A 24,991-nucleotide genomic window follows, 5' to 3' on the forward strand; every position below is an offset into this window, starting at 1 on the left:
CGTCTTCCCTTGTGTCACCAAACGACCAAGGACATATATATACGTCTTCCCTTTTGTCACCCAACGACCAAGGACGTATATATACGTCCTCCCTGGTGTCACCCAACGACCAAGGACGTATATATACGTCCTCCCTGGTGTCACCCAATGACCAAGGACGTATATATACGTCCTTCCTGGTGTCAACCAATGACCAAGGACGTATATATCGTCCTGACTAGTGTCAACCAATGACCAAGGACGTATATATCGCCCTGACTAGTGTCACCCAACGACCAAGGACGTATATATACGTCCTCCCTGGTGTCACCCAACGACCAAGGACGTATATATCGTCCTGACTAGTGTCAACCAATGACCAAGGACGTATCAGTATATACGTCCTCTCTGGTGTCAACCATGACCAAGGACTTATAGATACGTCCTTAATGGTGTCAAGCAACGACCAAGCACGTATATATACGTCCTAACTGGTGTCAACCAACGACCAAGGACGTATATATACGTCCTAACTAGTTTCAACCAACGACAAAGGACGTATATATACGTCCTTTCAGCTTTTCAGCCAACGACTAAGGGCGTATAAATACGTCCTCCCTTTTGTCAGCCAACGACCATGGACTTATATATACGTCCTCCCTTGTTTTCAACCAACGAGCAAGGATGTATATATAGGTCCTCCCTGGTATAAGCCAACGACCAAGGACGTATATATACAAGAAGACAAAAGCTTTAAGCTACACCTTGAAGAAGATATAGGCCTTAAAGTCTTCCAGCGAAGCGAAAACTCGGAGACGTGCTGGTTTGAATTCGCGAGTCCGTGAATCGCGCTTCATGAGCTTCCTTTTTTTATTTGCGGCTGAACGTTATCAGATCACTTGTGCTCGGGTGCGTAAAACTTACAAGTCTCTGCAAGCGGAAACAAAACAAAAAAGCAATTGGAAAATAACGCTAAGAATCATGTCCTATGTCTTGATCTTTTCTCACGTCGGCCGTCTCTATAAGGTAACTAGTATAGGGAAAGCTGCAGCTTTTGCTTGTAGCCTTTTCACAGACTTACTGTATTACGGTACTTTCCAAAGCGTTAAACGGAGTGAAGTCTTTTAAGCGGTTCCTTTTAAACGTTTTGCTTCAAGCGTCAAACGGATACTTGTTCACAAATGGCAGCATTAACAATTTGGGACGTTCATTCAAGAGCGAATTTTCACCCGAACTTTCGATAAGCAATTTCGAAACTTCGCTATTATCAACAATATTTCGCTCGAATAGATGTATTTGCCGGCTTTTCGATTGAAGAGTAGCAAGAATTTTCGTTTTGACTGAGACAATACATGCGGTTATGGTGGCCCCCCGATAATTTCGTAGCGCTTTGTGTTGATAATTTTACCTGCCTCAGCCGCTTCTGCTTCGGCCCAACAGCTTTGCTTGATGAGGTCGGCTTCAGTCTCTATTTTGTTTTTCTCATTATCATTGCAGATTACAATACCGACGAGGGCCTACAACAAACACTGCAGATATCCAATCAAAATGGTGAAGGAGTTGATGACTCTAGAACCTCGAGTATGTGCAAAACTGCGAGAAAATTTTCACAGGAGGTATCCCGAAGGAAAAGTAGCATAAAGGCGTTAGGGGGCGGTACTTGTTCGTGTAGCAAGATTTGTTTTCAAGCGCTATTTTCTCAATCTTTAATTTTCGCATGGAGGGGACACTTCCAAGAGTTACAACTCAACAACGATTTGATCTATTTCAGTAAAATTTGGCCAGATGCTAGAATAATATGTAACCAACAAAAAAGAGTCGGGAAATTCGATAATTCTAAAAGTTCTTTTCTTGAAAGCCATTTCCGTGCGTTCACTCCGCATGGTTTTCTCGCAGTTTTGAAAATGTTTTGTAACTTTTGAACAAAATCGAATTAAGGAAAACCCCGACTCGTATTTTAAGCTTTTGAGATCCTGACCCGGGGAAAAAAAGAACAAACTTTAAAAAAATAAAAATCGCTTTGAGTTGGAACTCTTTGACGACCATCTGGACCTTCAAGTTCCGACTTTACGGAAAACCTGGGAATTTATTTTCTTAGAAAAGTAATGAAATATTTGAATACCCAGTTCTATAGGCTTTAATTTTTATGTAGGATTTTGGGTATATCTGTAATGTAACTGAGAGGCACTATATCCGTTTGAGTGAAGCCACCCCTGAAGGTAAACAGTAACCTTACATACCATAAAATTACAGCATAGCTCATGTGGTCGTGTCTAAGTCAAAGCTACTGACAAATACGAAATACAGATTAAAAAAACAAGCTGAGAGTCTATTTACATTAAATACTAACAAGCTAAAATGCATAAAATTCAGGGGGAATTTTGTTAATCAATTGTGTAAAGTTGTCCAATGAGCTGTTGATTCTCATTATAATCCCAAGATCTTTAAAATGGCGGCTCGTTCTCGCGAGCCTATGATGAACAAAGAGGAAGCTTTTGTGGAAATTGCGATTTAAGTGAGGGAAGTCATTTTTACGAGTTAATCAATCCTGAAGAGTATTTAGAGGAAGAAATATCCAACGAAAACGTCGAAGATTCGCCCTGCGAACGCAAAAAGCCACGACAACAAAAAACCCAAGATGGCCACCGGTTGGAGGGTGTACAAGGGGGTTAATATTATAAATAAGTATCTCTGTCTATGTGGGACCACGTTTTCAATTTACAATCCATTTCCATCCTGGGCTAATATTTTGTATATTTTAATGTGCATATTTATGTTCTTTTCCAAGATTCCAAAAGGAAAGTAGGCCAGTAATTCATCCTGGAAGGAATGAAGATACGTTGGTATAAATGGTCAATGTAGAACGGATTTCTTTTGAACGCGCCGTCAAAAAAATAGCCCGCAATGATATTAAACAAAGGGAGTGGAGTCAGTATGTTTGCAGGATCTGGTTAGTAAATACCGGCAAGGACATGCATATTCCAAAACTATACATATTCTTAAATGGAAAACTTGTGACAGAAGAGCCTTGGAAACTCTTGGTTTCTCTCTTGTTACAAAGAAACATGGTACCGTCTTCGGGTTCATGCACCTAGAAGCATCGCCGGGGAATAGGAGGCTCTCCATAAATTTTAGCCATCGTTCCCATGAAGCTCTTATCACACGTGTACTTGACCTTTTTGTGACTTGTACGATATTTAGGCGTTAATTTCCATGGGGGCTTAAATAGGAACGAGAATTGACGTCATGCATATTTGGTTCGGTCTTTGAGCCAATTTCGCTCCCAAATTCTTCTCGATCGGTATTCAATATGGTGGCAGTGCAGATTGAGAAAAACTTTTTGATAAACCCTATTCAAACTTTGTCGCCAACAAGCCCCACCAGGGCTTAATCCCTAACAGGACTAAATTCTGTAGACTGTAGTTTTCTCTTCTCTAATCAGTCCTAAATTGGCATAGAAAATATTTTCTTTCTTTCTTTCTTTCTTTCTTTCTTTCTTTCTTTCTTTCTTTCTTTCTTTCTTTCTTTCTTTCTTTCTTTCTTTCTTTCTTTCTTTCTTTCTTTCTTTCTTCCTTCCTTCCTTCCTTTCTTTCTTTCTTTCTTTCTTTCTTTCTTCCTTTCTTTCTTTCTTTATTTATATTTGGGAGGTGCTTTAAATTCCTTGCTAGAATTTTACGCCAACACAATCAACTATCATAAACTGAGGCATCGACATTCGCGGGACCTGCTCTATCAGATCGCCTAAGCAACTGAGGTGTCCGCCTTAAAGAGAGTTCATGTGATATTTGATTCCAAAGGGGAATAGTTCCTAAAGAAATTGTGGCGCTGCGTTAATGGGTGAGTGAAAACCAAGGTTTGGTTTTATCAAATTAGTTAATAAGGTAATTTTTCCACCGTAAAGAGATACTGTATTTATTCGATTAACCGCCCTGGGTGATTATTGAATTTTGGGCCCATGAGGGTGGGCGCTTATTCGAGAATGAGCGTTTATTAGTTTTCCAACATTTTCAGCAAGCGAGGACATTTTTAGAGAATAACAAAACAAGGGACAACAAGTTTATTACGCTTCAACAAAACAAAGTGCAAAATCTAACATAAGCAATATAAAAGTTCATTGACGACCGTATCTAAAACCAGTTTTGGGACACAACTGACGTTCCTCTTACTTCGCGCTGGGTAAGTAGAGAAATGTTTTTTTTATATATATATATTGCGGGGTGGGGTAGGCGCTTATTAACTTTTTGAGCTTTCAGGGAGGGCGCTTATTCGAAGGTGGGTGGTTATTCGAGGAGGGCGCTCATTCGAAGGTGGGCCGTTAATCGAATAAATACGGTAAGCTAACGTTTCGAGCCTTAACTCTTCGTCAGAGCGTATCTGGTGACCTATTGAAACGCTCTGATGAAGGGCTAGCCCTCTCTTTACGGTAGCCAATTTACCTTTTCAACTCAGCTGATCACAAGCCAAACATTTACGTGTAATCTTGCCGAGACCAGGCAACCTGACGGTGTTCACTTTACAGTGGTACTGACTATGGGAGAACACACTATATACCTATTACGATAGTAACTGCTTCTCTTGGTATAGCCTCAAGCAAAGCTGGACGGCTGTATTTGTATATGTAATCGCATGAGGCCGAGTAGAATTAAGGATTAATTTCCACGCGTATTTTGAAAGTTTTCGCAAATTGCCCGAGTCGCGCGGCGACGAGGGCAATTTGCGAAAACTTTGAAAATACAATTGAAATTAATCCTTAATTCTACGAAGACTCATTGCGATTACGTGTTTATAACATAGAGGGCAAAATTTTCTTAAAACTAGCAAGGCGCTTCGTAAATATAAAACAGTCAGCCCGGCCGGCCTGGAGTAAAAACATTCACCCGTGAGCAAAGCAAACAAACAAACAAACAATTCACCTGTCTCTTAACTTACAAATCAGAAAAACGAGAAAAGTTGATTATTAAAACATGTAATTAAGAGAAAATACAAGTTTAATTCATGAGCAAACTAACGAGGATAAAACAAATTCACCTGTAGCTGCACTGTGAAGCTTTCTACCGCTTGAAAATCACACGAACACAGATCGATAAAAATAGCAAACCGTGGGTCCAAAGAAGGAACTCGCACAGTAATTTGTTCCACTGAATTTGACCTGCTTCTTCGTACCATAAAAACTGAGCCGGGTACTGTTTTTTTTTTTGTTGTTGTTGTTCGGTTATTGTTTGTTGGAAGAAGCCGTAACGAGGTGAAAGCACTCGGTCGCGGTCCTCTCGTCCATGAATGATTTCAGTTTTTCAACCAAACAAATCCGATTAAGTTTTAACTTTTGACACAACTAATCTTTTGCTGTTTCTTCTAAGAAACAAAAGTTCCCCTTCAGAAATTTCCTTTTAGCTGCAGCACTTGATTTCCAAGTCTTTTGGCACGAACAACCCGGCTTAAAACTCCAAAGAACCTGAAAGATGTCGTTGTTCTTGCTGCACAAAATGAAGAAACCAACTAAATGTAGAAATGGCGTGCTCAGCCAATCAGGAGCAAGTATTTTCGGTGCTTGACCAATCAGGAGTGAGTAATTTTGCCCTCGTTGAAAGCAAAATTAACTAAAAATGCCTTCTCTTTCGACCAATCAGCATTCAGTAATTTTGACCTCTATGTTATAAAATTGGAAATGCTTTTCTTGTGTCTTTATTTGATTGTTTGTTTTCGTATCGTCTCACCTCAGCGTGTCAATCTGTGCGGCACACAAGCAGGAGATGTACAGCTGGAAGTCAAGCTGGTTAAGTCTAAATTTGAGTTGACTTGTTAGGGAACAGTTTGCATATGCGGGCCTTCTTTTCCGTGACTTTTTTTTCCAATTCAATTCAAATAATTGCAAAATAACCCTCAAGATCACACAAGAGCGTAAGCAAAGTAGGAAGACTTTTATGCTGTTTCATAACAACTTCGTTTTAATGATTTTCGGTACCCCATATCGATTTAAAGTGGAATCTAGCTTAAGAACAGGCACATGTGTTGAAAATAAGTCTATTAAAACGGTTGGCTTGCAGCCATTGTATATTGCAAGAGCGAGGTAGATCAGAACCCTCAGTTACTTAATGAATAACGATAAAGCAATCTACAGCCCATTGAGGGTGATCTAAACATTTCGTTAGCAATTTACACCAACTCTCTTCTCCTTATCAGGTCCGCTTCTAGGAAACTCGTGATCTATAACAAGCTGCTGGCTTTTTCCCACGCTATAAATATATGCTGTTTTGAGGTGGCTCTAATTTTTCAGTGTGTGGAGAGATTACCAAATGAAAGCTGCATGTGCTCGAGAGCATTCTTCGTTCTAAAAATTTCCTGAAAGATACGTTACGACTAGTAATAATCACAGATAAGGGAGTGTGTTCGATGATCTCGATCTCAAGCTCTCTCTTATGGTCGTCCAAATGTTTCAATATTCGCTAAGTTGTATTCGCTGTCGCTAAATTACATTCGCTATCGCTAAATTACATTCGCTGTCGCTAAATTGTTCATTCGCTGTCGCTAATACTTATTCGCTATCGCTAAATTGTACATTCGCTGTCGCTAATACTCATTTTCTATCGCTAAATTTCATTCGCTTTCGCTAAATTACATTCGCTGTCGCTAATACTTATTCGCTATCGCTAAATTGTACATTCGCTGTCGCTAATACTCATTTTCTATCGCTAAATTTCATTCGCTTTCGCTAAATTACATTCGCTGTCGCTAATACTTATTCGCTATCGCTGATATTCATTCGCTCTCGCTAAATTTCATTCGCTGTCGCTGAGTGTTTCCATTTCATGCGCTAAAAATTAACTCAGGGTATCCCCACACGGGAAAGTTTGTGGAAAGCCGCCAACCGCAGATTTGCATTCAAAAGCATGTGAGATCTCACGATGGCCGACGAAAAGGTATGGAAATGCTCTTCTGAAATTAAAATTTCAGATTTAGTTCGCTTCTAAGCCGTTCCTCAGTGAAAAGCTGGCGCTAGTATACGAAAAGGCTTTCTCCGGGGCTTTGTATGAGCTTAAAGTTTGGCTCATGGCACCATCGTGCTTCGTCGAGGCGGGAAAATACGTTCAGGCGAATGCAGCGGGACTCTGTAAAACGAGGATACGGACGGGCGGATGCGGACGGCGAATGGCGGATGGGGCTTTAAAAAAAAAAAAACAAGAAAAAAGAGAATAGCTAGGATGTTGATACTGTTAAATTTATTGGTTAATTGCCACCTTCTAAGAAATGCTAGCTTTGGCTATTTTTTTTTCTAATTTGAATTAATCTAAATCTTATTGTCAGTCAAACAGCGAAAACGCTATAGAATGTTTTTTCTCGTTTTTCAACCAAATCAGTCTGAGTTTGCAGAGGAACTCCGTACATTAGTACGACACACCATCCGGCAAAACAACACTTTCATATTCATGAACAGTTACGGGATAATCTAGCCTCCCACTAAAAACGACCGCGTGGGAGGCTAGGGATAATCTGATAAACGGAAAAAGTAATGTATGAGCTCTTGTTAGGCATTATAGATTGGAAATTGTGGTTATTGTTCGAACAGACACATCGATACAAGTTATTAAAGATTATTTTAAGATGTCCAAAGATTTCCCTGCGTAGAATTTGCGAACGTGTCATTTTCCTCCCAGGACATGAAATCTGCACACAAGCGACGTTTCCTTTCAAGTTTTAATTTAGAGCAGAGCATGTCTTGAACAATCGAGACGAATTAAAGATCGCGATTTTTTTTTGTGGTCCCTCGCTGAAACGAACATGAACTTCTCGTGCTTGAAAAAATGTCACTTTTTTTCTCTGGGAAAATATTATGGGTTCCATATTTGGACGTTTGCGGTCACGAAAAAGTTACGTTCTGCCAAGATGTCTGATGTAGAGGAACACGAGTTAGAAAAGACAGTATTCCTCGGTTTATTCAGCAGTGGAACACCAATTTCAGGTCCGCTTCTTAAGGAGAAAGCGAAACATTTCTCAGCGCAGTTGAAAGCGGAGTCGACCGATCGCGAAAGCTTCAAAGCATCAACCGGTTGGTTAGACAAGTTTAAAAGTCTATTCACAATTAAATTCTGTTTACTTTATTTCGTTCCTTTACATTACTGTCTCATTAATATTCATATTTTCGATTATCCGGACTATTTATTCAAGTCCCAACGAGTCCGGATAATCGAGGTTCGACTGTACCAAGTTCACGGAGAAGACGACCCCTGACAACTAGGGACTGAAGGCCACCGCCGAGGCAACTGGGGAAAACCAGAAACTGACCGAAAAAACCTGTTTTTTTCTGTCAGGTAAAAAAACTGAATGTTCAAAAAAGGGAAAAACCAAAATCTGCAATGAATATCAAAACCGAAAAGACGCAAAACCCGATCAAAAAAGTCCCCCTATTGTAAGGAAAACTTTGCTTGTGTGCAAATTTAAAGGGAAGAAAATGATAAGTTCGCAAATCCTACGCATATAAATCTTTTAATAACTTGTATCAATCTGTCTGTTGCCTAACAAAGAGCTCGTACAGTACCTTTCCCGTTTATCAGATTATCCCATAACTGTTCATGAATGTGAATGTGTTGTTTTGCTGGATGGTGTGTCGTACTAATGTACGGAGTTCCACTGCAAACCGATTTGGTTGAAAAACGAGAGGAAACATTCTACGGCGTTTTCGCTTTTTGACTTACAATAAGATATAAATTAATTCAAATTTAAAAAAAAATAGCCAAAGCTAGCATTTCTTAAAAGGTGACAATTAACCAATAAATTTAACAGTATCAACATCCTATTTCTTCTTCTTCTTCTTCTTTTTTTTTTTTAAAGCCCCCTCCGCCGTCCGCCATCCGCCATCCGCCATCCGCCATCCGCCATCCGCCGTCCGCATCCGCCCGTCCGTATCCATGTTTTACAGAGTCCCGTATTTTCCCGCCTCGACGAAGCACGATGGTGCCATGAGCCAAACTTTAAGCTCATACAAAGCTCCGGAGAAAGCCTTTTCGTATACTAGCTCCAGCTTTTCACTGAGGAACGGCTTAGAAGCGAACTAAATCTGAAATTTTAATTTCAGAAGAGTATTTCCATACCTTTTCGTCGGCCATCGTGAGATCTCACATGCTTTTGAATGCAAATCTGCGGTTGGCGGCTTTCCACAAACTTTCCCGTGTGGGGATACCCTGAGTTAATTTTTAGCGCATGAAATGGAAACACTCAGCGACAGCGAATGAAATTTAGCGAGAGCGAATGAATATCAGCGATAGCGAATAAGTATTAGCGACAGCGAATGTAATGTAGCGAAAGCGAATGAAATTTAGCGATAGCAAATGAGTATTAGCGACAGCGAATGTACAATTTAGCGATAGCGAATAAGTATTAGCGACAGCGAATGAACAATTTAGCGACAGCGAATGTAATTTAGCGATAGCGAATGTAATTTAGCGACAGCGAATACAACTTAGCGAATATTGAAACATTTGGACGACCATACTCTCTTGTTTGCCATTTTACAAAGCTCAGCGGGGTATGCCAGATACCCGTCCCAAGATCCATTCATTCATTCATTCATTCATTCATTCATTCATCCATCCATCCATCCATCCATCCATCCATCCATCCATCCATCCATCCATCCATCCATCCATCCATCCATCCATCCATCCATCCATCCATCCATCCATCCATCCATTCATTCATTCATTCATTCATTCATTCATTCATTCATTCATTCATTCATTCATTCATTCATTCATTCATTCATTCATTCATTCATTCATTCATTCATTCATTCATTCATTCATTCATTCATTCATTCATTCATTCATTCATTCATTCATTCATTCATTCATTCATTCATTCATTCATTCATTCATTCATTCATTCATTCATTCTTAATGGAGCTACGTGCCGTTACACACTCTTAAGTCAAAGTTGTACTGTTCCAAAAGCATCATATATGAAATACTCCTAAAAAAAAAACTAAGTGGAAGATATCAAGTGATCATATGCATACGCAAATTTGAGCCTCATAAGTAAAAAAAAAATAAATTATTATACTCGTAGGAAGAAAAAAACCCTCACCACGGTAGTAAAAGCGAGAGTGAAGAATATAAAAATAAGAAAACTGTATTTTTATCAGTCAGTGAGACAGGCATTCTTGGAAAAAAAAATCCGAGTTCTCTCAACATGAGTATGCTTTTGTCACTGAGTAATCACAACAGATATTTATTTTTAGATATTAGCCCATGATTTCAAGTTACGATCCCTTTCCATCCTGGCCACCCGCAGTCACCTACTTATAGTCAGTTCAGAAAACTAAAGCAGAAAGATGGTAAACAATACAGAAACATAATTTTTGGGTTTCCTTTCAATTCATTCCAAAATTATTTTATTTTGTAGAGTAACAGGTTTGAAGTTTCAAAAGTTTAGAAACTGAATAGAACGGTATTTTCGGGTTAACCGCAACTTACTTGAAAAGAAACCCGTTCCTTTCACGAATTTTCTACGTAAACCGAAATAACAGAAATAACACAATCAACTTCCGTCGGGGAAACTGGGCCATAGTAGGAATGGCCAAATGGAATGGAATTTTCCGGTTGTTTAAACCCGATTTTCCGAATCATTATATTAGAACAACCCTGTGAGGTACATCCAAAATTTCTGTTACATTCGATTCATCAAGGAAATTTCTTGAATTTTTGTTCCATTGAAAAGCACTCCTGTTGTGTAACCTTTCAAATGACAGCTATTCAGTAAATGAGAGCAATATGTAGTCTTTTGGATGCTGTTTTATTAATTTGACGTCGGTTTAACACTCTTGAGTATTAGTTGATTTAAATATGGTGTACACTTCATTCTGTCAGGGAAACATAAAAAGGCTAGAGTTCTCAGTTCTTGACATTCTAACGTTACATGATCATGATTAGTTTTCTTTTTTCAACCAAACAGACTATGGAAGCAGTTATCCTCATTTCTTTTTTCCTAACATTTGATTGTCTTTGGAAAAAAATGGTGGTACATGCTCATTGGACGAAGCTTCTCTTTTGCCAAAAAGTTGATGATTGCCTTTGGAAAAAAAGGGTGGTACACGCCCATTAGGCGAAGCTTCTCTTTTGTCAAAAAATTGATGATTGCCTTTGGAAAAAAAGGGTGGTACACGCCTATTAGGCGAAGCTTCTCTTTTGCCAAAAAGTTGATTATTGCCTTTGGAAAAAAAGGGTGGTACACGCCCATTAGGCGAAGCTTCTCTTTTGCCAAAAAATTGATGATTGCCTTTGGAGAAAAATGGTGGTACACGCCCATTAGGAGAAGCTTCTCTTTTGCCAAAAAATTGATGATTGCCTTTGGAAAAAAAGGGTGGTACACGCCCATTAGGCGAAGCTTCTCTTTTGAAAAAACGTGCATTGTCTTCGTAAGGAAATGGAGAAATTAATACATCAGTTGTAGCTTCCCTTTTTTCAAAACCTCGAATGCCTTTGTTTTCATCGGATGATAGATGCCTTTCCTCATCCCAACTGATTTCTTCATGTCCAGTCATAAGACCATCCGTGATGCCCGTTTTGGATGCCAGAGAAACTGCATGACAGCTGACAAGCCACATCGTGTATAGTTGAAGCAGTAGGAACAAAAAATACTTTCCTTGCATGTTTCTACGAAAGAGAAGGTAACAATTATAGTAAAAAAAATACCTTTCACGGTATTTATGTCTACAAGAACTCATAAGAAACAGGCTTTGATAGGTCACATGACCATTCCCTACGGAACCAGTTTTCAGAAATGATTTCAACATGTTCAAGAATATTGCCATTAATGGTTTCCCAGGCCTTTTTATATAAATACAGTTTCTGTTAACTTTGTTCTGAGTTTCTTTCCTCTTTACCTCATGCAGATGAAACATTTTTCCTCGTGTTTGATCACTGCTTCAACGTGTTTACAGTGGGCTATCTATTGTATTCTTTGTGACAGCATTATGGTCAACAATTTACTAAACTAAAAGCTAAAAGAAATGTCCAAAAGTGTTGGGACAATCTTGGTAAAAAGCATCATCCAGTTTCGTTTTCAGACCTGGTCCCTCCCAATTTTTCTTGACAGCGTTTAACCCTACCAAGCATCAAAAGAATTAAGGTTATGGTAATGAAACCATGTCCAAACTGTTTCCTGGCCGCAAAATGGAACGATGATGTCATATGACGTGAGAATTAGCGGCCATCTTCTCAAAAACCTCAGAAAACCGTTCAAATTGACCCCCAAAGTAAGCAAACGGGATAAAGAAATGCTAAAATGGTATACAATGATAAAGTAACGTCGATAAACGTAAAAGCTTTTACAAAACAGTAACAAAAAAATCCAAATTTTGAGAAACATGGTTGTCAAAATCTTATTTCCATGGAAACATATCACTTGAACAATTAAATATCAAAATAAATTATTTGTCGGTAAATTTTAAAAGTCACAAAGTTTGGCGGTGTTTGCTGTGATTGAAAAATAAGTAATGAATTTTCAAAGTGAACGCGGGCATGCCCCCTTTCCTCCTCCGTCCCCCCCCCCCCCCCCCTCTTTAAGGCTGAATAGAGGGAACGTTAAATTTGAATTTGTAAACTTTTTTCCATTTCTCCAAATTAATAAACTCTTCCCCTTCCCTTTTTTTCTTACTTTTAAACATCCTAAATTGGTATTAAAAGAATTATGAAACATTGATGTGGCTCGGCATTCAGTAAACCTTTGACGTATTTCTGGATAGCTTAGCCCTCGAGGAGATAAAAAAGGAAAAACACTGAAAACTTACAGAATAATAGCACTAAATCAGAGTAACTCTTAAGCAGTTGCGAAAAGAAAGGCTGGAAAAAAGTGAGGTCGGAGTTATATTTTGTTTGTATCTTTTTTTCGCGGCTGCTTACGTTGCTTTCAGAAGGGCAATGGTCTCTCATTTATCCATTCTATTCTACTGACAATTGTTCAAGGTGCTCTCAAAACTGCACTATAGGTTAGGACGGATAGTAGTTGTCTCTTGATACTTATCAACTAAAGCTGTACAAAAAAAATTATAACGGTAAACGCGTACCTTTTTCTTTTTATCAATACGATGGATGAAAGCTCAATGTAGACTGTTAAGCCCTAGCGTGTGGCAACCGAAGAACGGTTTGACTTCTGCGTCGTTAGGCATGTGGCTTACCCCCTTATAAGAGATTTTGGCTTGATAAGATCAAAATAACTTTTTGTTTTCCAAGCGGGAGTTATAAACCACTTGACAAGGTTGTAGGATGCTTTAATAAAGCGGGCCGGATAACTTGATTTAAGTGTGTCATGTTTGTATCCGGTTAAAAAGAAGCAATAAAAATTATTCCATAGTCTGGATATGTTTTTTTGTTGAACACATTGTATAAATTACTATTCAGTAAAAGAGAGTGAAATAAAGGGAGAAAAACGCGAGAAAACCGAAAGTCAATGTTGGCGGAGCTGGACTTAGCTGTAAGCAGCCGAAAAAGCAAAAATTAATAACTTTTCTGCAATACGCACGATGGTTGGCAAATATTTTCTTTTTTGTTCGATGGCTTTAAACAATGCTTCTAATTATTTTCTTTAGCTTCCTTTAACGTTTGTTTTATCTCGTTATTAGGGTTTTGCAAAGGAAGTGTTAAGCATTTTAATCCTTTATTTTTCATGTAATAATCGATCGTAAGCGTTTCGTTAGTTAGTTGCTGATACGAAGCCAAAAGAAACTGACGCACGCAAGGAAGTATCTCGTTGGAAAATATGGATTATACACGTTGTTAATCTCTGTTGTATTTGTTTTGATACAGATGGACAAAATAAAGATTACCCATTAACAAAGGCTACTAATACGCAATTTATCTCGGAAAACACTGAATTGTTTTCAGTATTCCAAGTATTGCTTGTATTTAGAGCTTAAATACGCAGGCAGCGAAAAAAAAAATTTTTTGTCAGTTCTATGACATGTATGCCTTGTCTATATACAGTATTCTCAGAGTACTTTTACGGAGAAAAATTGACTGCAATCTGGATTTAGAAAATAGTAATTTGTAATTAATATTTAACATTTTGTTCCTATTTCAAGTGAATGGCATGAATGCAATAAATCTGGTCGTGAATTATTGTAACGAATCCGGGGGCGCATTATCTATTTCTTGTTCCGGTTCAGGAATAACAGAATACAAAGGATATCATTTCCCAAAAAGAACTAAATTCTGCCTATTCCGATTAAGCCAAAAATTCTCCATTATTCCTCTACTGAATTTATTTTGAGTTAGTTAACGAATCAATAATTAGTTATGAAATACTGTATTTGTTATAGTCATGCGAATACTGAGCTTGTTATTGTTGTTGTTGAGTGGACATTTCGGTTATCGGTAGCAGAATGAACGGAATGCTACACTGTTCATTCCGAAAAAGTTATTGGTCCCAAAAGAACATAAAAACCGTCTTAACGGTGTCATGGTGTATATGCCCTTCTCCTTTTAAAGATCAACCTTAGTACGTGCGGCTTTCTCCCCCGATTTTATTAGGCCAGTCCCCATACGACCTCAATAGGCACGTTAAGAAACCACGACGGGAATAATTGGCGTTATTTTTACTATTTCGCGGTTATTCCAATTTGTTCAACTTGTAAAGTGTGGCTGAACTATCCAGTAACAGAACAGGTGGGAACAGCGCTCAAGTTGAAACAGAGAATGAAAAATTGACTGCCATGCGCTTACGTTCTCTACAAAACCTTGAAATTGGTCATTTCACTTTGTTGTTTGGCAGAGTACGGTGAAGAAATATACCAAAATTCAAAATGCACGGACAGGGCCATTGTTTTGCCCATTAAATCCCTTTGTTTTTTGACGTTGTCGTTGCCGTCGCCTTAGTAGTTCCTAAAACTCCCTATTTTTCTACCACTCGACCGACTCAAGATTTTTCAAAAAATATATAACATAATCGGATCCATTGTCTGCACCCTTGCCCTGTGTGTTTCTAAGTGAACAGCGACGCCTTCCAAGACCTTTTAAAGTGATGGAGGCTTTTTGCAAGGTCGAGGATGTAATCATGGTACTTGGAATTGTCATAGTTTTATTTGTCGTTGGTCCTTTTCCGGTTTTTGTTACATTGATTCTTTATTTTTTTGACCCAACAGCCGACCATCTTTCACGAGAGCGAGAGCGGGCGGTGGGAAACGCAAGATGGTATGAGTGAGATTTTATAAAGCCCAAGATGTCACGTCTTAATCAAATACAGTCCAACAAACAGACAGACCGGTATTCGGCTGTCTTCGCTTCAGCAGTCAACATACTCCATCAAATGAGAATAATTATTGGGCACTTCTCCCTTCACGAGAAAAACATGGGCGTTCAGTCAAAAGTCTAAAAATGAATTTCCGTGATAAGAATTTCAATGTTCGAAGACTGATGACAGAGTAACATTTGACAAAGTGTCGTACTCTTGATTATTTCAGGGAAATGAAAGATGACAGCTTTTTTCTTCGCTTCCTGGTGAATGAAATTCAAAATTCATTCCTGTTTCTTTGATAAAACGCTTATAAAAAAATGCAATTTATATAACGTGACTTGGTTATTTATTGCCTTCCTTAATTCCCATTAAATTTAAGTTGTCGTTTCCCTGGAATCGAGTGCTTAATCGATCGAAAAACAAAGCTTCTTAAAGCATTTACAGCAATGTTAACACGCCAATATAATTAACAGCCGATGCCTGAGCGAAAACGAAATTAGCGAGTCAGTTCAACATTCGTGGTTATTTTCGCTACAAATATATATATTTTTTATGCATTTAGATATAGATTATTTTTCGCACCAGCTAACTTTCTTCGCGGCAAAGTATGTTAAATGCAATAAAATAACAAGATGCCTAACACATTAAACACAACAGCAAAATAATTTATTCAGGAAGCAACAACAAAATAGTGTTGAAAACACCTCCAGGAAGGGGAACACGTGAGATTATCTCTACGTAAAATTCAATTTCCCCAGCTAAATGTTTTTAGACATTTCGAAATATTTGTTAGCTACTAATTTATCTAGTTAACTTACAGGTCGGATATTGAAAAAAATCACACTCATCTTACTCATGCAATCGCCTTTGGTTGCGTTCGACTGACCGTATTCCGGAATAAGAATAAGCGGAATGGCTGTTAGATTTTTTTAAAGTAAATTCGGGAAGCCATTTCTGCAAACTTTCGTTGACACATGATAATTTTAGAGCGATGTTGTACTCCAGTAATTGCAAAAACTTATTATGAAGCATTTTTTGACATCCTTGTATGTATTCCTATTCCGGAATAGGATCAATAGAACGCACCCTTTGTGTTTCAAAACTGAATCCGATTTTCTTCTGCTTCTCATTCATCCAAATTTAAATCCACTGTCATCTTCTCGTCTTATTTCGAATGGGACTTTTAATTTTATACTGCAATCAAAGCTTGCGTAAAGAAAATCGCGTGCTTCCGTAATTTACGGTCGAGAAAGAAAAACGCTCTTCATGTGTGTATCCTGTCAAGGAACTGTAATTGTTTTTTAATTTTTTAATAAAATACAGTTTCAGTTCAGTTTCAGTTTATTGTTTTGCCATAAATTGTACAAATGCAAAAAACTATTATTTATTATTTAAACACTAATGGCGAGGAACCCCAAGGGAAGCCACCGGGCTTATAACTAATGGGCTCCCTCAGTTAAGTAATTAGAACAAAGTATACACATGGGACCAAAATCAATGACAGAGCTACAGTAAATCTTGAAATACATTCTCGGGTAAAATCTTTCAATCAGTACTTTTAGAAATCTCTCGTATCGAAGTGTTTTTACCAGTTTAAGGAAAGTTGCGGTAGCTGTATCTATAATAACTTTCGGTGTCAAATAAACAGTGTGAATGAAATATGTCTATTTTCATGGGCCAGTATTTCAGATCTTCAATACTGAAACCAGAAATAAATTTCGTATTTTTATTCCTGTAACTTTTTCCGAGGCACTAAGGGTATAACAATATTATTTGCAATAATATTCCCCAAAATGAAACCGAGATTGTTCGAGTACTCTAGAGAAAATAATATCACTTCACGAGAATAATTGCAGCACACACAGTTAATTTGCCACAAATATATATAAAGTACATGAAATTAAAAACACCACTGACAGGAATTAGTTCTCAAAAGTTTTCATTTGAAAATTCCAACTTCAGATCACACAATCCTAACTGACACTTGTCTCCTTGAGAACTCGTTGCAGACTGCACATATATCGTCTTTAGTTAGAACGTTTCTACAACTGAAACTAGTGCACTGTGCCGGTTCAAGTGTTGAAGGCTTCTTTAAAACAGTAATTAAAGGGAGATTGAAGAACAAGTTAACTTTTTCCGAACAAGATCTATAGAAAATCAAAATGAATTGTTGGTTTCGCATCCAATCAGGTCTCTATAACGACATCCATATGTTCATTTCTCCTCAAAGCAATGAAACTCATTCCCAGCTGGCTTGATATCTATGGTAGAGCACGGCACCGGCATCGCAGAGATCATGGGTTCGAATCCCGTTCAAGCCTGGATTTCTTTCAACCTTTCTTTTCGTAACTGCTTAAGTTGTGTAGGTAACTCCGAGGGTCTTTCGTCTATTTGATCTTTCATCCGCAGTTCAAATATATGTTTCATATATTCATATCCATGTATTCATCCTCTACGGATCTTTCTTCTCGTTTAATTTGAAACTCACTCACTCACCCTCGATCATCGCCCCTGGTGAGGCATAAAGCGGCACAGCAACGAAAAGTATGGAATAACCGATAAGGGCAAACGGAAAACAACCGCACATCAGCGTCTCATAGCTGCACTTCGCTCTGTAGGCTACGCGGCTGGAAAGAGTTTTTGAATTAAAGGGGCAGTTTCACCCATTTTAGTGTTACGTTGAGTGGCCAAAAAACATACTTCAATCGATGGAATCGTTAAAATAATGGTTCAGTGTTGTTAACAATAACCCTACCAGTGCACAAAAACTAGTTTTAGTTATGTTTGGCTGCGGATGGCTTGGATGGAAATGGATTACAACCTGAAAAAATTGGCCAGTATTTTCAAGTTCTTCCTGTGTATTTTAGAGAAGTCGCTAAGAACCAATAGGCCTTATCACGGTTTCCGACGCCATTTTGACGAGTAGGCAAACACGTCTGAAATAACAGTGTTTGTATGGAAATCCGATGTCAAATAATTTTCCTAAAACATCGCTTCTGAAAAATTCATGAATTGGAAACTTTTAGCACTAGGAAAAGGATTTTAAGAAAAAAAATTGGAGGGATGTAGCTGTGCCAGAAAGCGTCCAGTCGTGTTTTTAACTTTCCACACATTTGTCTGTATAGCGAACCAGCCGTGAACTGCTACTAAAAATAGTTCGCGGGAAAAAAATACAGGGAAATGTATGGAAAGTTCAAAACACGACTGGACGCTTTCTGGCACAGCTACATCCCTCCAATTTTTTTCTTAAAATCCTTTGCATAGTGCTAAAAGTTTCCAATTCATGAAAATTTCAGAAGCGATGTTTTATGAAAATTATTTGTCATCGGATTCCCATACAAACACTGTTATTTCAGACGTGTTTGCCTACTCGTCAAAATGGCGTCGAAAACCGTGATAAGGCCTATTATAGCTAGTTCTTCCCTGTAGAAATCCGTTAAGATTTTCCTCCGGGTGTTCTAAGAGCAATTTCATGTTAAAAAAAAAAGGTTGTTCGTCAAATGTTTGAGCAGTTTTGACCAAAATACTGCAAAATCACCATGACAACGCCCCTTTAAGTTTGTCAGCTTGTGAATTCAGTTTGTCTTTCAGTCATATCTATAGGCGAAACACCGTGACGCCTTGCATGCTCAAAACAAGGACTTAATCGGTTAACAATCGATTCATGTCTTCTGATAACAACAATATGTTTCAGCAAGCTTGTGTCTACTCAGTTTTAAAAGGTAAATAATCGATCCATTTTATTAACCAGGCCAGTGGGTATATAAGACGTCCCTCAACTGCCAAACGACCCTCAGAGCTTGCACGGACGTTTTTAACTGTCAATTTCCATCTCACGATTACAAGACTGATGTGGTCTGAATTTATAGTGTTTTTAATTAGAAGGTTTGAATGCGAAGGGTTGATGTTCGAGATCTCTACATTGTTTAAAGATTATCATGTCCCTTAGTAGTTAACTTCCGTCGATTTCCACTTTCACGTTTTGGAGATCGACTTAGCTACAGAATAAAGTAGCCGAAGGAGTAAAAAAAATCTTCCTCTCTTCGATCCAAGCTAGAATTAAGTAAACCCCAAAGAGCAAGAGGAAAACCTATAGATAGAATTCAGGAAAACTTATGTTAGCCAGCTTCTGTCATGTATGTACAATTATGGCTTATTTAGTTTTAAAATTCTGAATTCAATGAACTTCGCGCTGTCAAGCAACGTTTCTTTCTCAGTAGGTTGCACGTAATCGCGGTTGTGTGTGTTTATTGCCCTTATACGAAAATTTTTATTTACTAATTTATTCTAATTTTATTCATGTTTGTAATAAGTATTAAGTTACACAGCCCGGCTCGATTAGCACTGCTATATGCGGGCTGTGTATTCCTATAAAAATAAAGTTGTTGTTGTTGTTTAAACGGGCCTTAAAGACTGGCGCCACTTGCAGTTTTTGCCGAGAATGTTAAAATCGTTGTGGCTAGGTTTTCAAAGAAATTAATAACATCGTAAAAAAAATTAAATACAAAATAGGGTGTCCTGGAAAATTTGAGTTTTAAGAAGTGTGAATATTAAGAAAATTATGGATCGCAGGAAAGTTATTCTAATCAGTTACATCCCCGGCCTGAATTTATTATTTTAAGAAAATGTTTCTTTTATCTTTTCTGCTATGTCATAATGTAGCTTCATCTTCTCCTGAGCTTCGAAAAAAGAAATGTCCTTCTGGGTGACGGCCATTTTTTAAGTACTGCTCGGCGTGTGCTGGCTGTCCACCCTTACCAAAAACGTCAGTACGTTTAGCGTCATGACTTTACGTTCGTGCAAGAAAAATTCTTAAACTTAAGAGAAACACACCGTTTTGCCTCTTTCCTGTTTATTTGAACTTAAAAACTACATATTCGTATGTGCTTACTTGAAATTTAACAATTGTTTTACAAGTTAAACTCCAGCAAGAGTTTTTTTATTCAAGCTAACTGTTAACAAATGGTGGTGCTCACAAGTAGTGAAAATTTGACATTAGTTAGTCTTGTTGTTCCACACCGTCAATATTGTACATAGTAGGATACTGCTTCTTGCGCATGCGTAAACGTGTATCCACGTGACCTTCCGAGGCAGGACCAATGTTTACGATTCCACGAGACTCTTTTCCTCGCTCTGAATCCCTTCTATGGCAGAGACACACCTTTGCATTCAAACTCGGACACGGACGACGCTGTGGAAAAGGAAACAAAGACAAAAAGTAAAATTGCAGTTCAAAGTTGGACTAACGGTTGCACAAGTTGACAAAATTTCAAAGTTTTTTGGGTTCGGCTGATAAATTTGAAACTGTTTTGAGAGGAGTTGTGATCAGTGTAAAGTGACGGCTAGCTCTCCAGACTATCGGTCTGAAACTCTGTGATAGTGGTAGCAGCGCTTTCAAAGTGTTTTGTAATATTTATGCAACACAGCAGGTGTAGTTCGCATCAAGGGCTGAGTCCGCTTGTCTGCTCGGTAGATCCCTGTTCAAATTGAGTCAAGTAAGCGTCAAGATCACCGACAGAGCAAGAGGCCTGCTTAACAAAAATCTGACTTTTCCCCTTTTCACTTGTACGTTTCTTAACTGTTTTTGCCCCTAGTTTCACTTTACATAATTTTATTTTAGGCACTAAGCTATAAAGTGGTTGTTTAGATTGACCGTGCATTTTGTACAACAAACACCCGTTCTACTTCTGCTGCGTCTTATAATTATTGCCATATGCTTATGCGGCACATAAACTGAACTCACTTAATCAAAACGAAAAATTATATAATTAATATCTGAACTTAACTTACACAATATTTCATAATTATATAACTTTTGTACCGACGGCCACTGGTGCGTTTGTTGTTGTTAGCTTTGATTCAGTCAAAGTCGTTGATTCAATCAAAGCCGTCCTTAAAAACTATGTGCCGCCGCCTTTTCTGGTTCACGGAATGCTTCTAGAATTCCAAAAGTGAAAAATTAAGTGATTTTTTTTTTTTTTTTACAAGGAGAAAAGAACTATAGTCTATCTTCTGTTTTTGTAAGACAAATCAAGGAAGGACGTGACCAGAACTGGCCCAATTTCTATCTTAGCCATCTATACCTAAACAGTTATTTAAATTTTCAGAAATCTAGTAGTTTAGAGTAATTTCAACAAAATTGGGTTATTAGTTTTGGTTTTTCTTTGATTCCAATATTTCTTTCATTGTTACAGAAGTTTGCATTAAAAATAGGCGACACATTAATCCAGGAAAATTGACAAATTGCCGTAGGTGTGTACTGTGTCATTTGCATTCACTAATTGGTAGAACTCCGCGGTGGAACTCAAGGAAGAGATAACAGATAACGTTACCTTGATCTGATGGTGGTTATTGCTACCACTAATGTCACCTTGGGGTTTAATCCACGGTGTAAAGCCTTCTGCGTTTTGGTAAAGGCAGCCGAGTACAAGCACAGTCCCAAACAACAAAACAATCGTATTCATGACAATTTCGGTCTCTTAAAAAGTTAACAAGCTCGGGCATTTTAATGCCTTTTTATAAGTACAACTTGCATGCTGTTATTATGACTGTTTTTTTTTTTTTGGAAGCGGAAATTAACGCATTTTATTGTTATTTTCAGTGAAATTTAAAGGCTGAATCTGCTTGGTGTCTTTTTCAGTCTAGCTAAGATCTTTTCAAATTGATTGTGCCGCGTTACGTCCCTGTGAAATGATACCAGAATGAAGACGGGCGGAAACATCACCACCCCTTATTTTATTACATAAATCTGTTGTGGTGGTTGATAACATGGCACTGATTATCATTTTGCTGATAGTCCTATTTCCAAAATTTGAATGAACCGTCATATTCGTATTATAAATGCTTTCAGCCAAAATATGGAAATTTTATCATATTGTGCCGATGTCGGAAACCCCGCTTTTTAATCTCATGTGGTGTTTTTCAGAAACAGCAGACTGTCAGTTAGACAGACAAATAGACACACAGAGAGACGGAGACACACAGACAGAAAGGCAGAACGATCAGCGCCGGGGCAGCGAGTAACTAACTAAGGAAGGGAGCCTTCACGCTCTGACAAATATCCTTCCCGTTTTAAAGAGGACGGATGTGTTTCAATGTGTTGTCCTGTCCTCATCGTTCGCAACAATTCAAATGTCGGCTCAGAATCGAACTGTAGTTTATGCACTTTAATTTATGTTATATTATTATCATGTATTGATCAAAGTAAAGTGTTAAGTTTTTGCAAGTTTTTGTGGTTACTGAGCTGAGTGCCAGTTTCACTAGAGGTGTAAATATTTAGGAATGGCGGCCGAAGTGGCTGTTTCCATGCGATGATAAGCTAAGATATTTAACTACGTATATCAAAATTAAAACAAACTAAAGAGTGTGCATGGCAAAGGGTTACTACACGGGTATACGTTTAATTGGACAGCGACGAGTGCTAATTGACAAAATTCCGCACGAAAACATAAGCATAAAAAAAACAAAAATGAATATACGGCCGATTTCCATTAAAAGAGAACAAAGAAGAAAAATCTTAAAACACTGAAGATGAAAACGCCCTTTTCTGCAATAAAAGACGAGAGTAAACCAGTAGTGACTGTTCATTTTACGTTTTAACCTTTTATTAACAGTTTCTGGTAGCGCATTCAAAACAAACATCAGAAACATAAGTTTCTCTTATTTATTTAACAGAAAGAGGATACGATATGGTCGATCTTCCTTGTGTCATATACATAAAACAAAAAATGAGGTCAAGTTATTTATATTTATTATTCATATTTCGTCGTCGGTCTTCTTAATTTTCGGCAGCTTTACAATTCATTTGTCATCCATCTTGTCAGGCTCTGAAAGTATCGCAGGGCAGTACGCTGTGGTTGCTTCACAAATCTTCCCAAGAAGATACGTAGCATCTTTCTGGTGAAAATATAAAATCAAAGCTAACTTTAAAAGTCATTTCCGATAATCAAATTGGGAGGAAGAATGTTATCTGTGGAAGTGGAGAGGGGGTGATAATGATTTTCAGTCTAGAGGCTTGTAATGGAAATAATCTTTTATCGCATTATATTTTTTGCTGTTTCAATATTATAAACCATCATTCCGCTTCATCTTACTTTGTGCGCTTGATCTGCTTCCTTCTGCAATATTAGAACTGTCCCTTGCTACGAAATTATAGCAAATAAATTTTGGTTTGAGTGCTTGTCTTAACTAATTTTTGCGAATAACCCCCAAAATGAAAGCTGCCAAAATCTCCGTGATATCACAGAGCATGTATATCCTTAGCTTTATATACTTTATATAGATAAACCAGACAAACAAAACTGGTGTAGCAGAAAATTGTTAAGCTAGAGGTGTATATGAAAATTTTCCTATTTCATATTTCTTATTCAACAAACAACAATTTGGTTTTGAGTGAATTTAATAGAATAAATTAATATGTAATTTACCTTTACTATGTACGCCAGTATGTTATAATTTTATTCCATTATTAGTGGATTGTTCGACCAAATAAACCCAAAGCCGCAAGGTAGACGGAAATAAAACAATCGGACAGTATTGATGGGAACACTAAACCTCTTTATAGAAAGATAGTAAACTCACTTTGTTTCAAGTTTTATTGTAGAGCTTGTCCACATAATTTTTCTCTAACCAATGAATAATTTATATGTTTCGCTGATATGAGTTCGTGTGAACAACAACTATTTTCCCAAGCGTCTTAAAAAAGTAAATTTCTGTCATCCTAAATAATCTGCGAATTGCTAGGGGCGACCTTATTTTAGAATTATTGGGCAAAGGATCACCCGGCAGCACCTTTGGAAGATTTTATGTGTTTGTTATACGTTTATTAAACATGCGCTGCGAATGTTCATTGTTTATGAAATAGACTTTCTGGCACCAAAAATATTGCACGCATTTTAAAAAGATAGTTGGGTGTTTCCCGTTAGTTTTTACATATTCATATAAGAAACTGTTTTGGCTTTGAAAATTTCTTATAAAATCATTAAAAAACATCTTATAAAATTTCTTATAACGCGCAATTTCTGCCCTTCCTCGAAGTTTTTACACAAATGTTCAGTCTTTTTTTTTTTTTTTTTCACACAAGGTCCTTGTGGTTTTTAGAATTAATTTTATTTTATTTTATTTTCATTTTACTTTTTGAGGTTGCGGACAAATCATAAAGTGTGACCATGAATAAGAAAACTATAAGCCGGTTGTTTTCAAGGGAACCGTCTGTTTTGCTATTCACGGAATTAAATTTGAGATTTATTTAGCAAGAAATATCGACAGGACTTAAGAAGAAAGCAGCTGAGTGTTGCTTTACCTGTTTTCCAATACCCGATCGTTTCCTGCCTGAGTTAAAGCTTCCAGCACCGGCAGTAAATGCTTCACATTGAGAACTCAACATCAAGGCGAGAAGCAGGCTGAAACAAAGCAGGAATTGTCCTTTGCTGCACATATTGCTGTTCTTGGATTTCTAGTTCAGAAGCCTACGATGGCGAGTGGTCTTATTCCAAATGCCTGTAGCTTCGCTTGGTCCGCTCTCCGTTTAAATGCAATGATCCCCACTCAAAAGTTATCGCCGTTTCCGGCCTCTCGTTGTCTTAATGGTTCCAGTAAGTCTGGTGTATTGCCTTCCTTTATTATTTTCAAGAGAATAGATATGATTTTAAAACAACGTTTATTTAGAAATGAATTAGCAAATTTGTAGATCCCACTGATGGCAAACAGAGATCAAAACTCAATCATTCATCAAACAGAACACCGTCACGTGTTTCGTTAAAAAAAATAGAATTTATAGGCTTCTAAATTG

The 24,991-nt window shown here is 37.7% G+C and overlaps 1 protein-coding gene and 3 long non-coding RNA genes across 4 annotated transcripts; 1 reads left to right on the top strand and 3 right to left on the bottom strand.

The window, feature by feature from the left end:
- Positions 1-4,592: 4,592 nt before the first annotated feature.
- LOC146453068 (uncharacterized) lies at positions 4,593-4,726 on the top strand. Its single transcript, XR_014859589.1, has 2 exons — positions 4,593-4,652; positions 4,688-4,726. It is a non-coding gene; the product is annotated as an uncharacterized LOC146453068 (long non-coding RNA).
- A 6,017-nt stretch (positions 4,727-10,743) lies between these two features.
- On the bottom strand, positions 10,744-13,193 carry LOC146453069 (uncharacterized). Its single transcript, XR_014859579.1, has 2 exons — positions 13,037-13,193; positions 10,744-11,624 (listed from the first exon to the last, which is right to left on the bottom strand). It is a non-coding gene; the product is annotated as an uncharacterized LOC146453069 (long non-coding RNA).
- A 6,822-nt stretch (positions 13,194-20,015) lies between these two features.
- Positions 20,016-21,702, bottom strand: LOC146453070 (uncharacterized). Its single transcript, XM_085097075.1, has 2 exons — positions 21,534-21,702; positions 20,016-20,392 (listed from the first exon to the last, which is right to left on the bottom strand). Exons 1-2 carry the CDS (start codon positions 21,663-21,665, stop codon positions 20,201-20,203), a joined length of 324 nt encoding a protein of 107 aa, XP_084953201.1. The 5' UTR covers positions 21,666-21,702; the 3' UTR covers positions 20,016-20,200.
- A 1,075-nt stretch (positions 21,703-22,777) lies between these two features.
- On the bottom strand, positions 22,778-24,771 carry LOC146453071 (uncharacterized). The gene is made up of 2 exons (XR_014859580.1): positions 24,503-24,771; positions 22,778-23,097 (listed from the first exon to the last, which is right to left on the bottom strand). It is a non-coding gene; the product is annotated as an uncharacterized LOC146453071 (long non-coding RNA).
- Positions 24,772-24,991: the final 220 nt, after the last annotated feature.

Source organism: Pavona decussata, unplaced genomic scaffold (assembly GCF_977016875.1).
Source record: "Pavona decussata unplaced genomic scaffold, jaPavDecu1.1 SCAFFOLD_353, whole genome shotgun sequence".
Taxonomy (NCBI): domain Eukaryota; kingdom Metazoa; phylum Cnidaria; class Anthozoa; order Scleractinia; family Agariciidae; genus Pavona; species Pavona decussata.